This window comes from Euprymna scolopes, chromosome 46 (genome assembly GCF_053919585.1).
Source record: "Euprymna scolopes isolate OS-2025 chromosome 46, ASM5391958v1, whole genome shotgun sequence".
Classification (NCBI taxonomy): Eukaryota; Metazoa; Mollusca; class Cephalopoda; order Sepiida; family Sepiolidae; genus Euprymna; species Euprymna scolopes.
In genome coordinates, this window is record NC_136527.1 from 18,182,883 (window position 1) to 18,198,135 (window position 15,253).

The window sequence follows — 15,253 nt, forward strand, 5'->3', positions numbered from 1 at the left end:
ATACACCTCCAAACACCCGAGCAACGCCGGGCACCACTGCTAGTATATATATATATATATATATATATATATTAGTCACTAACTAAGAAAATAAAGTCTAAGTATAATAATTAATATAACTTAAAAATGAAAATAAAAATATAACAATGATAATACAGGGTATGGCATCAGGAAAATTAGATCATACGGTATCACTGGTAGAATACTTAACATAATTAAATCCTTCTTAGATAAGAGAAAAATCCAGGTTGTCCTCGACGGTCGTACATCTAAACAATATGATATAAATGCGGGGGTGCCCCAGGGTTCTATCCTTGGACCTCTATTGTTCCTGATATTCATAAATGACCTCCCCGACAAAATTGCCTCTGAGATGGGTATATATGCTGATGACACTACACTCTATGGCAGGCACGACAGGAAGACGAATGAACATATTTCTAAAGAAATGGCAGAAACACTAGAGGAAAACCTCCAATCTGTAGTGGAATGGGGACAAAAGTGGTTGGTCCCCAACAGTACTGACATGCAGAAGTTCAAGTGTAACGTGAACCGACATCTTGCTGCCCAAATCCCTACATAGTACCCCAGTAGTTGTTGCCCCTGACAGTAGCCCCCTACACCAAAGTGGCAATTTGTCTTGTTTGGGGTGAAAATGTAATAAAAAAAAAAAATACAAAAATAATTAATGAGTCAATCCTAATCCCCATCTGGCATCAATTGTGATGGATGGCTCTCGTCTGGGTGAGGCCTCGTGTTTTGACAAGCTTCTGGGTTTGACCTTTACTCCTGATCTGAAATGGAACACATACATCAAGTCTGTTGCCAAGGTCGCTGGAAAGATGGTGGGATCCTTTTACCGCTCCAGAAGATATTTCACTACTGATGCAATTCTCTATCTATATAAAAGCCAAGTACGTCCAATACTGTTGCCATATCTGGGCAGGAGCTGCTAAAAATAGCCTATCCTGCCTTGACAGAGTACAAAATAGACTTCGTAGCTTAGTGGGGGATGCCCTTTTCTCTACCCTGCAACCTCTCTGCCACAGAAGAGACGTTGCGAGCCTATCCTTGTTTTATCGTTATTTCCATGGCAGGTGCTCGTCTGAACTCCAATCTATGGTCCCCCCCTCGCCAATCTTTCACGAAAAACACCCGTCTAGCTGAATCCACTGTGAAAAATTTCCCCCACTCTATATCTGTGCCTAAATCAAAACGTGGATTCCATGAACAAAACTTCTTTCTTAGAACTGCACACCGGTGGAACTCTGTTCCGTCTGCCTGCTTCCCACCGGACTACAACCTGGATGTCTTCAAGTCCAACGTTAACAAATTCCTAATGAACCGCCCCCTTAAGTAAGCACTTCATCAAATCTCCACACTAACGTAATGTACTTGCAATAACCCTTATCCCTGAGTGGCTTCCGGGCCTTGATAAGTGGTGATCACTGTCTAGGAGCGAGAGACAAGCAGCAGATGCACCAGCCCAGATGTGACAACAGTACTCCATACATGGGCGAATGGTTGCCTTATAGAGGTATAGGATACTGTGAGGCGTAAGTAGTTTTCTAGCATGGTAGAGGGAGCCCACCTTCCTGTCAGGTTAACACAAGTGGGTCTGCAGATCATTACCACTCTATAGTCCACTTGTCGCCATTAGAAATGGGCTACAAAATCCTCATGAACCCTGTAAGTTGTCAAAAATGTTTTTCTAAGTTTTTTAAGGTCAACATCTGAAGAGTACATGACTTAATATACAGCAATAACATAATTTTACAGACTTGTTAATCGCAATACAAAACAATATTGTAATAAATACTTTTTGAAAAGTAATAAACTGAGAAAAAGTGGAAATATATTCTCTCCTATTCTTCGTCTTTTCTTCTTAATCTTTTTTTATTTTTCTTTCACTGCTATTCTTCATCTTTTCTTCTTTTTTCTTCTTCATCTTTTCTTTTTTCTTCATCTTTTTCCCTTCCATTTCTTGATCACATTTCTCCTTTATATTCCTTTCATTTTTTCCTTCTTCTTCCCTTCTTTTCCTCTCCATTTTTTTCCACAGCATTCAATATTTTATACGACCACTAAACTAAAATAAACACTCATTAATTATGACGCATGTTCTAGTTTACATCTGCGTTATTTGTATGTATTAATTGCGTCGTCCATTAAAATGCACAAGTTTTCTTTTTAGTTAATCCGTTTTTTTTTTTTTTTGTAATTCAATTTTCACCCCAAACAAGGCACAGTGCCACTTTGAAGCAAGGGGCTACTATTAGGGAATTAATTTGCGGGGTCATTATGAGGGGAGAAGAGTAGAAATATGTTTGTTAACATTACACTTGAACTTCTGCATATCATTGCAGTTGGGAAAGCAGAATCCCGGAAGGGAGTTCCAAAGACCCGCAGTTCTGGGGAAGAAACTATTGGAGTAAAAGGCTTTCTTGCACCTAGGGATCTCTACTGTAAAGGGATGAGACTTAGTAGCTTGTCGGGTTTGTCGGGGGTAGTTACGTCGGGGAGGTACAAGTGTTTGCAGTTCGTCAGAGCATTCACCATTAAAGTATTTGTAGAACAGGCAGAGGGATGCAACATCTCATCGATGGGACAGAGGCTAAAGCCTAGATGACAGTTCAGGACCTATCAGGTTGGCGACTCTTTTTTGAACCCTGTCCAGGAGCGAGAGACAAGCAGCAGATGCACCAGCCCAGATGTGACAACAGTACTCCATACATGGGCGAATGGTTGCCTTATAGAGGTATAGGATACTGTGAGGCGTAAGTAGTTTTCTAGCATGGTAGAGGGAGCCCACCTTCCTGTCAGGTTAACACAAGTGGGTCTGCAGATCACTGCCACTCTACAGTCCACTTGTCGCCATTAGAAATGGGCTACAAAATCCTCATGAACCCTGTAAGTTGTCAAAAATGTTTTTCTAAGTTTTTTAAGGTCAACATCTGAAGAGTACGTTACTAAATATGCAGCAATAACATAATTTTGCAGACTTGTTAGTCGCAATACAAAACAATATTGTAAAGTAATAAATAAGTGAGAAAACTTAATATTTGAACTTGGAAAATTATTACAAAAGAAAAAGTCATTCATGAGCTTGGACTTTTTTTTTTTTTTCAAAATTTATATAAATAAATTTTTTTTTTCATTATATAAAAAAAATTTATTTATAAGAAAGATTCTTTGATCCATTGCGATTGGTATATAAAAACAGAGTATGGTTCAAGTAAATGATTAACTATATCTCGTAGGAGGTGTCCTTTTCTCTTCCCTGCAACCTCTATCTCACAGAAGAGATGTTATGAGTTTGTCTCTGATGTATCGTTATTTTCATAGCAAGTGCTCGACTGAGCTTCAATCTATGGTCCCCCCTCGCCAAACTTTCATAAGAAACACTCGTCTAGCTGAAAACACTATCAATAATTCCCCACACTCTTTAAACTGTGCCTAACCCTAAACGTAGATTCCATGAACAAAGCTTCTTTCTTAGAACTGTATGCTTGTGGAATTGTCTTCCGTTTTCCTGCTTTCTAGATGACTATATGATTGTCTTCAAGTCCAATGTAAACAAGTTAACAAATTGACCTAATTTCCATGACTAACGATTACTATATTGTCCAATTGACTACTGTACACTCTTAACCCTTATCCTCGAGTAGCCTCTGGCCTTGATAAGTGGTTATGCCTATGTAAAAACAAATAATTAAAAAATACATATAATTATAATTAAAAATAATTATTCATTTTTACCTACAAACACTAGTGTTTCATGCTTACGCAATCATCAGTGTATGGTAACAATTCCTGCCCGTCATGAGACTCGAACCCAGCCACGACGCCACCTTTTGCTCCATTTGGTAATCTAGAGTGTTCACATGAGTGAAAGTCGTGGACACTGCATACATTTCGCAGACAAGTGATGGGACGATTCCAATATTATTCCTGATTCCAATACAATTACCGATTCCGTACTAATCTCATACAATTATCAGTTCTGATTCTTTATAAATCTCTAAATATTTTACTATAAATTTTTGTTATTTTGTCCCGACTAAAGAAATGGCAGAAACACTAGAGGAAGACCTCCAATCTGTAGTGGAATGGGGACAAAAGTGGTTGGTCACGTTCAATGCTGCCAAGACTAAACTAGTTTCATTCAATAATTACAAAAAACCCTTTCTACCACCCATAGCAATGGCCAACGACTCTTTATCTGAGAGTCCATCTTTCAAACTCCTTGGCCTAACATTCACAGGAAACATGAGTTGGAACAATTACATTGAAGGCATTGCCAGGGCCGCTGCAAGAAAGGTGGGCTCTCTCTACCGTGCTAGAAAACTACTAACACCCGAAAGTATCCTGTACCTCTATAAGGCCACCATTCGCCCATGTATGGAGTATTGCTGCCACATCTGGGCTGGTGCATCTGCTACTAGTCTCTCGCTCCTTGACAAGGTTCAAAAGAGAGTCGCAAACCTGATAGGCCCTGAACTGGCATCTAAGCTTCAGCCTCTGTCCCATCGACGAAATGTTGCATCCCTCTGCCTTTTCTACAAGTATTTTAGTGGTGAATGCTCTGACGAACTGCAATCACTTGTGCCCCCACGACGTGAGCACCCTCGACAAACCCGACAAGCTGCTAAATCCCACCCCCACACTGTAGAGATCCCTAGATGTAAAAGATCTTTTTACTCCAATAGTTTCTTCCCCAGAACCGCTAGACTCTGGAATTCCATTCCAGGTCCCTGCTTCCCCAACAGTACTGACGTGCAAAAGTTCAAGTGTAACGTGAACCGATATCTTGCTGCCCAAATCCCTACATAGTACCCCAGTAGTTGTTGCCCCTGATAGTAGCCCCCTTGTCTTTTAGTAGTTATATGAATTTCATTTCCGTATTCAAGATGATAATTACGATTTTGTTTTCAATTTTTATTTTTTGGAATTTTTATAATTTTCCAAGTTTTAAAATGAATTTGGGGTCACACATTATCAAGGAACATAACTCTCAAATAAGTTACCCCCCCCCTTTGACCTTTCAAACAATAGTACAGCATCTTCAGAGTTTTAGTATTATATAGAGAGAATTATAAACATTTACAGGCCCCAATGCTATTTTTTTTTTAAATTGCATTTTCAACCCAAACAAGACAGTGCAACTTTGATGTAGGGGACTACTATCAGGAAGATAAATTGAAAGTATACTATGTAGGGAGTTGAGCAGCAAGATGTCTATTCACATTACACTTGAACTTCCATTCCAAGTGATAATGTGCCTCGTTTGGGGGTGAAAAAGTCTTTAAAAAAAAAAAATCAAATTCTAATCTGACGTTGCTCCCAACACTGAACACATTACGATTTTAATGCAGTTCTGAATTTTGGAGATGAAGTTTGAATGTTTGTATTGTTTCAATTGTTTGGACAATTATAGAAGATGGAGGAATAGTCCAATAGTCCGAAGAGTCCAAATGATATGGATGTGATATTTTTTTGATTGTTTGGACAATTATAGAAAATGGAGGAATAGTCCAATAGTCCGAAGAGTCCAAATGATATGGATGTGATATTTTTTCGATTGTTTGGACAATTATAGAAAATGGAGGAATAGTCCAATAGTCCGAAGAGTCCAAATGATATGGATGTGATATTTTTTCAATTGTTTGGACAATTATAGAAGATGGAGGAATAGTCCAATAGTCCGAAGAGTCCAAATGATATGGATGTGATATTTTTTCGATTGTTTGGACAATTATAGAAAATGGAGGAATAGTCCAATAGTCCGAAGAGTCCAAATGATATGGATGTGATATTTTTTCAATTGTTTGGACAATTATAGAAGATGGAGGAATAGTCCAATAGTCCGAAGAGTCCAAATGATATGGATGTGATATTTTTTCGATTGTTTGGACAATTATAGAAAATGGAGGAATAGTCCAATAGTCCGAAGAGTCCAAATGATACGGATGTGAAAATTTGTAGGCATTACATTATAAATTTAATAAGTATGAGTTAGTGCTGAGTTATCTACCTTTGATTTATAATTTTTTTTTTTTAAATAGTGAACATTGATTGGTTCAAACTTGCTTTTTTTTAAAATAAACATTTTTCTCACAGAAAAGTATCATTATTATGCTAAACTACCTATACTACTACTACTACTACTATTACTACTACTACTTATCATCATCATGCAGTCTGTCATAATAATACAAATACTAATGGTACTACTACTACTAATAATAATAATGGTAAGCATGTTAATACTGCTAATAATTCGTCTAAGAATGTGATCAATTTCTTCAATTAAAATATTAATTGGAAGATATTTCGTCGGGGACACCAAATCATCTATCACCGGCTAGAAAACAGGGAAAGTAATGCAACAACAAAATGTCTCGAGGAAATATGCCAGAATGTTGAAAAAAAAAAAAACCCTGTATAATGCATGTATTCGTAATGAAAGGAAAATATCATATTCCAAAAAGCACATAACTTTGTTACGGTCTAAGCCGCGTTGACATGCTAGTATATATATGTGTATAGGTGTATATACATATATGTATGTTCATGAATTAAAATGTGGCACGCATCTGCGGATGAAATGTCAGAAATTGACAAGCTAAACAGGACTTGTTTAATATTTCTCACAAATATAAACAAACCTTGTTATTGTTATGAAAAATGTAACAGAAAGGAATCTGGTTATGTGGATGTTTTGAAAAAGATTGACAGGAAAAAATGACAGAAGGAAAAAGATGGCAGTTGGAGATTTGATTGTCAACCGAGTGGACGCCACGATAATTCTCTCTGTCGCTCCCCCACTCTCTCTATCTACCATAAGCAAGAACAACAGGAGAAATAAAAAACGGACTGTTGCTTACATCAATGGTTGTTGTGTTTTGAATTCTTAAAAAGGGTTTATAATATAACAGTATTATATAAAGAGAATTATAAACATTTACAGGCCCCAATGCTATTTTTTTAAATTGCATTTTCACCCCAAACAAGACAGTGCCACTTTGATGTAGGGGACTACTATCAGGAAGATAAATTGAAAGTATACTATGTAGGGAGTTGAGCAGCAAGATGTCTATTCACATTACACTTGAACTTCTGCATGTCAGTAGAGTGGACTCCAAAGTCTAGCAGTTCTGAGGAAGAAACTATTAGAGTAGCAGGCTTTCTTACATCTAGAGATCTCTACTGTGTAGGGGTGAGACTTTGCTGCGTGTCAGGTTTGTCAGGAGTATATTATGTCGAAAGAGTACAAGGACTTGTAGCTCGTCAGAGCATCCATTATTAAAATACTTATAGAAAAGTCAAAGGGATGCAATATTTCGTCGATGGGACAGAGGTTGAAGCCTAGATGACAGTTCAGGACCTATTAAGCAATTCTCTTTGAACCCTGTCCAGGAGTGAGAGACTAATCGCAGATAAACCAGCCCAAATACGACAACAACACTCCATACGTGGGCAAATGGGGGCCTTGTACAGGTACAGATAACTTTCAGGCGTAACTTTTTAGCACGGTAGAGAGTGCCCAGCAGGCACAGAAATGCCCTTGATGTATTTGTTCCAACTCATGTTTCCTGTAAACGTTAAGGCAAGGTGTTTATCATTAGCCATAGCTATTGTTGGTTTCTTGTAATTAATTAAAAGTAGCAGCATTGAATCTTACCATTTTTGTCACCATTTCACTACAGATTGAGTAGAATTAGATTAAATTTTGTATGAAGAGCCCTTCAGATTCCAACTTTGTTGATAAAAAATAAAACCAAGAAACGTGGCAGAAACAAAGAGAAAAGGTGGAAAATGTTTTACGTTTCTGAAATTTCGAGACGAGGATTATTTGAACTGTTCTCATCTTGGATGATTTTTCACACCGTTTCAACCGACGTAACCGCCAACCTCCTTGGGAACTTTCACAACGTTTCAACTGATTTTTCACGCCGTTTCAACCTACGTAACTGCCAACCTCCTTGGGAAGTTTCACAACGTTTCAACCGATTTTTCACGCCAACCTCTTTGAGAACTTTCTGTCAAACTTGGAAATTTCAAATGCAAGGCATAGTGGATAAAGTGGCGCTTATGTCAACGGATCCTTAAATCTAAGGGGAGATAACCAGTATAGACATAGCAAAAATAAGCATATTTTAAAAGATATAAATTAGGACGCTGAAATAATCAGTAGGACAATGAAAGAATGTTAAATAAGAAAAAAAAAAAAATGATTACACGATTACTGTAGCCGAGTTCCGGAAATTGCTGAAGCAGTTTATGAAAAGGAAACAAGTTATCGATCAAACTATACTTGAATGAAACCCCAGAAATTGCCGAAGCAAAAAAAAAAAAATACACGAATACTATACCTGCAAGCGCCAAGTGTGAAGTTAGTCCTGGAATTTTTTTAAATGAAAATAAAAAATAAAAAATAAGAAATTTGTTTTTCTTTATTTTAGGTAATCAACATGATTAAAGGCGATTTTGAAGTATTTAAACTGTCAATAACAATCAAGAAGTTGTTGTCGGGTTAGCCAATGAAAAATGCTTCCCTTGTTTGAAAGAGAGAGAGAGAGAGACAGAAAAAACCAAACACTTTATCCGCTGGAAAAATGGTCGGATCCTTCTATCGATCCAGTAGATATCTCACTGCTGATGCAATTCTCTATCTATATAAGAGCCAGATACGTCCAAGGATGGAATACTGTTGCCACATATGGGCAGGAGCTGCTAGAAAAGACTTGTCCTGCCTTGATAGGGTTCAAAATAGACTTCGTGGACTGGTGGGAGATGTCCTTTTCTCTTCGCTGCAACCTCTGTCTCACAGAAGAGATGTTGTGAGTTTGCTTTATTGTTATTTTTATGGAAAGTGTTCGACTGAGCTTCAATCTATGGTCCCCCCTTGCCAAACTTTCACAAGAAACACTCGACTAGCTGAAAACACTATCAATAATTCTCCCCACTCTTTATCTGTGCCTAAACCTAAACGTAGATTCCATGATGAAAGCTTCTTTCTTAGAACTGCACGCCTGTGGAATTGTTTTCCGTTTTCCTGCTTTCCAGCCGTCTATAATATGGTTGTCTTCAAGTCCAACGTGAACAACTTTCTGATGAGCCGTTCCACTTAAGTTAACAAATTTACCGAAATTCCATTACTATCGATTACTATATTGTCCTTTTGACTACTCTACACGCTTTAACCCTTATCCTTGAGTGGCCTATCGGCCTTGATAAGTGGTGACGCCTATGTAAAAAAAAAAAAAAAAAAAAAATCTTGGTCAGAATCTTTGAACGTTATTTTTTCCTTTTTTATTTTTTATACATTTGTACATTTTAAAGATTTCATGGATAATTTTTATTGTTTATTTATTTTAATAATAAAAGTTATGACAATACAGGTCCTCAGGTAGAGAGAAGACGGTACAAGTTTTTTTTTATTATTAAATTCAATTTTTACGGTATATTCTGTTTATTAAATTGCTAGGTGAAACTACAGAATAGAAAAATAAAAAAATTAAACTTTAATCATAGCCAGAAATTTAAAAAAAAAATGTCTGTTTAAATACTTCAAAAAAGTTTTGTTATTTTCGTTAATTAACAAGTTTATTCAATTTTTGTTTTTGATTAATTACCACTGTTTCATTTTCAGAGGTTGTTTATTTTTTGTTTTTTTGTACGCCAATTAATAAGCATCCCAAATTATACCTTGCAAAATATACCTATTTTTGCTATGTCTATGCTGGTTATCTCCCTTAGATTTAAGTATCCATTGACATAAGTACCAATAAAGTAAAATTCAGTTCTTCTGGTGGTTGAAGGTTCAATCCTCAGTGTGGGCTACACTCAAAATACAATAGAAAATTGCTTAAAACTTTTATCCAGTCATGGCTGATGGAACAAGAACATGCTACCTTTATGGGTTAAATAAAAGATGCCGTTCGAAATTCTGAACAGATTTCCAAATTTGACAGAAAGATTCCCATATACACCTGAAGAAGGTCGGAGGTTACATCGACCGAAACGTTGTGTTGGCAAGTTTGAAAATATATTGTTTTGTCAGCTTTTTCTTTTTGTTGGTTTAGTTGCTTTCTTCCAATTCGAATGTGGTCTGCTTCCATTTAGATAGCGCTTTTTCATTGGCTAATCAAACTCCCAAAAATTCAATTAAAAAAAAATAATAAATAACTAATCAGAAAATAAAAAAAATCACCCCCGCCCCCTTAATATCACCTTAAAAATTCCTAAAAACATAACAGAAAAAAAAAAAAATTAAATAAATAAAATATAAAAGTCGAGTTAGTGTTTCAACATTTGAATAACGCTCGGCTGACATTGATGATTGCCGGTCTCGCCCGATCCATGCGTGACAGGAATTCATGAGAATTCAGGTCAAATTATGCAAGTTCAGTTCTTCTGGTGGTTGAAGGTTCAATCCTCAGTGCGGGCTACACTCAAAATACAAAAGGAAACTACTTACAACTTCTATCCAGTTATGGCTGATGGAACAAGAACATGCTACCTTTATGGGTTAAATAAAAGATGCTGTTCGAAATTCTGTATAGATTTCCAAATTCAACAGACAGATTCCCTTTACACCTGAAGAAGGTCGGAGGTTACATCGACCGAAACGTTGTAAAAATAACACTAAGGAGGAGAACAGTAGTCCAAAGAATTCAGATAATAAAGATGTGATATTTTTTTTCCAACTGACCTTGGCCATGAGTTGTTCCAATTCCATAGTCATCGTCTCGAACATGTGTTCACTGTTCGTCTTATTAAGAAGAGGCACTGTGTCGCTGAAATAGACAATACAGAAACAAATTCAACAGTAGTCCACACGGAGAAGATCAGAAATACTGACAGGAAATTAATTATATTATTATTATTTGGAATTTCATTATTGAGATGAGTATTATTTATATTAGTTTATTTACTGCAAACTATTATATGTGTGATTTTTATATATTATTTAATTGGAATTCATTATTGACATGAGTATTATTTAATTTAATTATTGCAGACTTTTATTCTCATCTTTATTAGTTGTTGTTTCACAACGTTTCGGCCAACTATTCTTCTGGCCTTCATCAGGTGGTAACCGCGATGGATAGGAACTTTGAATCTCTTAACTGCATTCTCAGCAATCACTGCCATCCATAGTTGTTGTCGTCTCACCACGTTTTTGGCCCGTGGCGCAGTAGATAGAGACGTTGAATCTCTACGGTTTCCAGATGATGATTGTCTGAAGATAGCGGTTTCAATCCTACCCAAAGCCGGCCAGAGGCTTACTTGGCCAAAAACGTAGTGAGACGACAACAACTACGGATGGCAGTAATTGCTGAGAATGCAGTTAGGAGATTCAAAGTTTCTATCCCGTCGCGGTTACCACCTGACGAAGACCAGAGGAATAGTTGGCCGAAACGTTGAAGAACAACCACCAATAAAGATGAGAATAATAGTCCGCAATAAAATAAACTAATAGGAAATTAATTATTCATTTTTTACAGTTTATTGCAAGATGATTAGTTCTGTTACATTATTAAAGCTGAATATTTTTTTTTTTTTTTACAAATGAGTCACCACATATCAAGGCCCAGAGGCTACTCAAGGATAAGGGCTAATGAGCGTACAGTGGTCAAAGGGACATGTCGTAGTAATCGTTAGAAGTGGAAATTTGGTAAAACTAAGCTTGTTTCCACATGTCAGAATACCCTACATAACAAATTTCCTTCAATAATGACAAGAAACCTTCTCTACCACCAATTAGCAATGGCCAAGAACACATTATCCGAAAGTATTTCCTTTAAACTCCTCGGCCTAACCTTTACAGGGAACATGAACTGGAATAGATACATTGAGAGCATTGCAACGCTGCTGCAAAGAAGGTGGCTCTCTCTACCGTGCTAGAAAACTACTTACGCCTGAAAGTATCCTATATCTCTATAAGGCCACCCCTTCGCCCATGTATGGAGTACTGTTGTCACATTTGGGCTGGTGCATCTGCTGCTTGTCTCTCACTCCTGGACAGGGTTCAAGAGAGTCGCCAACCTGATAGGTCCTGAACTGTCATCTAGGCTTCAGCCTCTGTCCCATTGACGAAATGTTGCATCCCTCTGCCTGTTCTACAAGTATTTTAATGGTGAATGCTCTGACGAACTGCAAGCACTTGTACCCCTTCAACGGGACTACCCCCCCCTGACAAGCAACTAAGTCCCACCCCTAAATAGTAGATGTAAGAAAGCCTTTTACTCCAATAGTTTCTTCCCCAGAACTGCAAGTCTTTGGAACTCCTTTCCGGGATACTGCTTTCCCAACTGTACTGGCATGCAGAAGTTCAAGTGTAATGTGAACAAACATCTTGCAACTCATCTCCCTTCATAATGCCCCTACGACTTATGATAGCGTCAAAGTGGCACTGTGTCTTGTTTGGGGTGAAAATTGATTAAAAAAAAACAAAAAAAACATTGTTAATGATTTAAGTTCTTTTTTTTTTTCATCTATATCTTTAAAATATCTACATCTTTAAAACATCTACATCTATAAAACATCTACATCTATAAAACATCTACATCTTTAAAACATCTACATCTTTAAAACATCTACATCTTTAAAATATCTACATCTTTAAAATATCTACATCTTTAAAATATCTACATCTTTAAAATATCTACATCTATAAAAGCGAAAATGTGTGTGTGTGTGTGTGTGTGTGTGTGTGTGTGTGTGTGTGTGTGTGTGCATTTTTTCTGTATGTCTGCCAAAGGTTTTTTTCGTCGGGCTTCTCGGATGGCTCGCTCCTTCTTAAAACTGTCTAGATGATAATATGTACGACTAAACAACGGGGGTCGCATGTGTATTTAATTTGCCTGACTTTTAAACGCTAGTTTATCCAGATTTTTAGATCGCCACATGTTTCTTTTGCTAGTATAAAAAAAAGCAAAACTGGATTCAAATTGGCCGGGTGGTCTACAAAAAGCGATGAAAACGTTTGGTCAATGCTTTTCACCGTCATATCAGACGATTGCTTTTATTTGGACAACACTCCCCTAATAAACGGGGGAGCTGCTTTTCCTCCCCAAAGTTGGGTTTTCACTTCATTAAAAACTGTCCCGCAGAAAATGTTAACTGCTGAATAGCCATTGCTTACATCGTTGTAAACCGTAAATTAAGCGGGCACCTGTCAATTCTACTTAAATAAATTCAAACATCTTTCACTTACTCTTTCTTGCTGGTCAAGCGGTTAACGTCTCACGTTTTTTTTTTCCAACTTCGCCTCAGGGCTTCGGGTTAGGGTTAGGGTCAGGGCTTCGGGTTTGATCCTAACTACCTACCAAAGCTTTTTTTTTTTTTATTTAAGAGCATACACACACCTCCAAACACCCGGGCAACGCCGGGTACCCCCGCTAGTTTAACATAAATGTCATAATTTGATTGCAGATATTGGGGTGTGCTGTGGTGCTCAAATTCTCACACCTGAGCCATTTCTCGCTTCTGACTTAACACATCCAATTTTTTCAACATCGACTTTGTTTCTGCCCTGAGCACGTGATGTCCTTTTTCTCTTTCCCCCTTTTTCTTCTCGTGCAAATTTCCTAATTTGCATATGCGCATTTTTTGGCTACTGCTGCTTCTGTTAATCTCTTCGCAAGCCAGCCATCCTTCACTGCTGCAGATACCTTTTGGATTATTCTATATTTATTTTTTTTTTTACAAGGTGGTCACCACTTATCAAGGCCCGGAAGCCATTCAGGGATAAGGGTTATTACGTGTACAGTACGTTAGTATTGGAGATTTGATAAAGGGTCTTACTTAAAGGGGGCGGTTCATCAGGAATTTGTTTATGCTGGACTTGAAGACATCCAGGTTGTAGTCAGGTGAGAAACAGGCAAACGGAAGAGAGTTCCACAGGCGTGCACTTCTAAGAAAGAAGCTTTGTTCATGGAATCTACGTTTTGATTTTGCCACAGATAAAGAGCCACCTCTCCCCCCCCCCATTGTACCACATGCTCAAGATCAGAGGAGAGAGAATCAGAGAGAACTTGGTCATTTACGGCCTTTGATGTGTTGCCATAGATGGTCGTGTCATCAGGATAGATGTCAACGACTTGAAATTTTAGATGTAGGTAACTTAGACATGGGTCAAACTTTTTATTCTGATTCAAGACTAAAACAACAACTACCAGAAGACTGTTACTTAACACCTTTATCTGTTGTGCCATGTATTTACAAGATGAGCCTAAAAGCAGTTCAGAGATGACATTGGTTAAAATGAGGTGTGAATAATATTCAAAAAGGCTGAAAAATAGAAACAGATCTTATAATAAAAGTAGTGAGTTTGTTCCTTGTTGATGGTTGATCCATGCTGATGAGGGGTTACACCCAGAAACAAGTGTCCATAGATAAAAATTTATGCACATAAAAGTCTATCTATAAATATAAAAGCGAAAATGTATGTATGTATGTGTGTTCGCTTTTTCTGTATGTCTACAAAAGGCTTCTTTCAGAGAAGCGGTCGCTCGCCTAACAACTTTTAAAAACTTTTTATATCACATATAAATCGTAATATCTCAGAGTTAACAACGAAGCTCGCCTGTCTATTTAATTTGCTCGACTTTGGGAAGATAAATATTCAACATTTGTCGCTCGCCGCATGTGGGTTAGTCTTTTTCCTATAACATCTTGGGAAGCGTTTCCGCAGTAAATGAAATACTATCCCGCAGTCAAACTTGACCTCATTAACTCATTAAAACGGGCACTTGCCAAATCCAAGTAATTAAATAAATTCAAACGTGTTTTACGAGTAGACTAGTATTTATTAAATAGTTAAATAAAATATATAAATATTTAAAAAATAAAAATAATAAATAAATTTTAAAAAATACAAAGGGAGGTAACTACTCTCTTCACCGCTTAGGTAGAAAACATTTTTTTAAATACAAAATTAAGCAACAGTAAAAAAAAAAAGAAAATGTTTATATATCGCAAAAAAATAAAAAAATGTTTATATATCGAAAAAAAAAAAAAATGCTTATATATCACAAAAAAAAATGCTTATATATCACAAAAAAAAAAATGCTTATATATCACAAAACAAAAATGCTTATATATCACAAAAAAATGCTTACATATCACAAAAAAATGCTTATATATCACAAAAAAAAATGCTTATATATCACAAAAAAAAAATGCTTATATATCACAAAAAAATGCTTATATATCACAAAAAAAAAATCTTTATATATCGCAA

At 36.8% G+C, this 15,253-nt stretch overlaps 1 protein-coding gene across 4 annotated transcripts in view; it reads right to left on the bottom strand.

The window, feature by feature from the left end:
* The window catches only part of LOC145270053 (Golgi SNAP receptor complex member 1-like), a 109,722-nt gene that overhangs the window by 22,459 nt on the left and 72,010 nt on the right, over window positions 1–15,253 (bottom strand). For all 4 annotated transcript variants that reach the window (XM_080125658.1, XM_080125656.1, XM_080125657.1 and 1 more), the window contains one exon: window positions 10,718–10,802. In XM_080125658.1, the coding sequence (XP_079981784.1) occupies window positions 10,718–10,802 (85 nt within the window). The remainder of the gene's footprint in view (window positions 1–10,717; window positions 10,803–15,253) is intronic.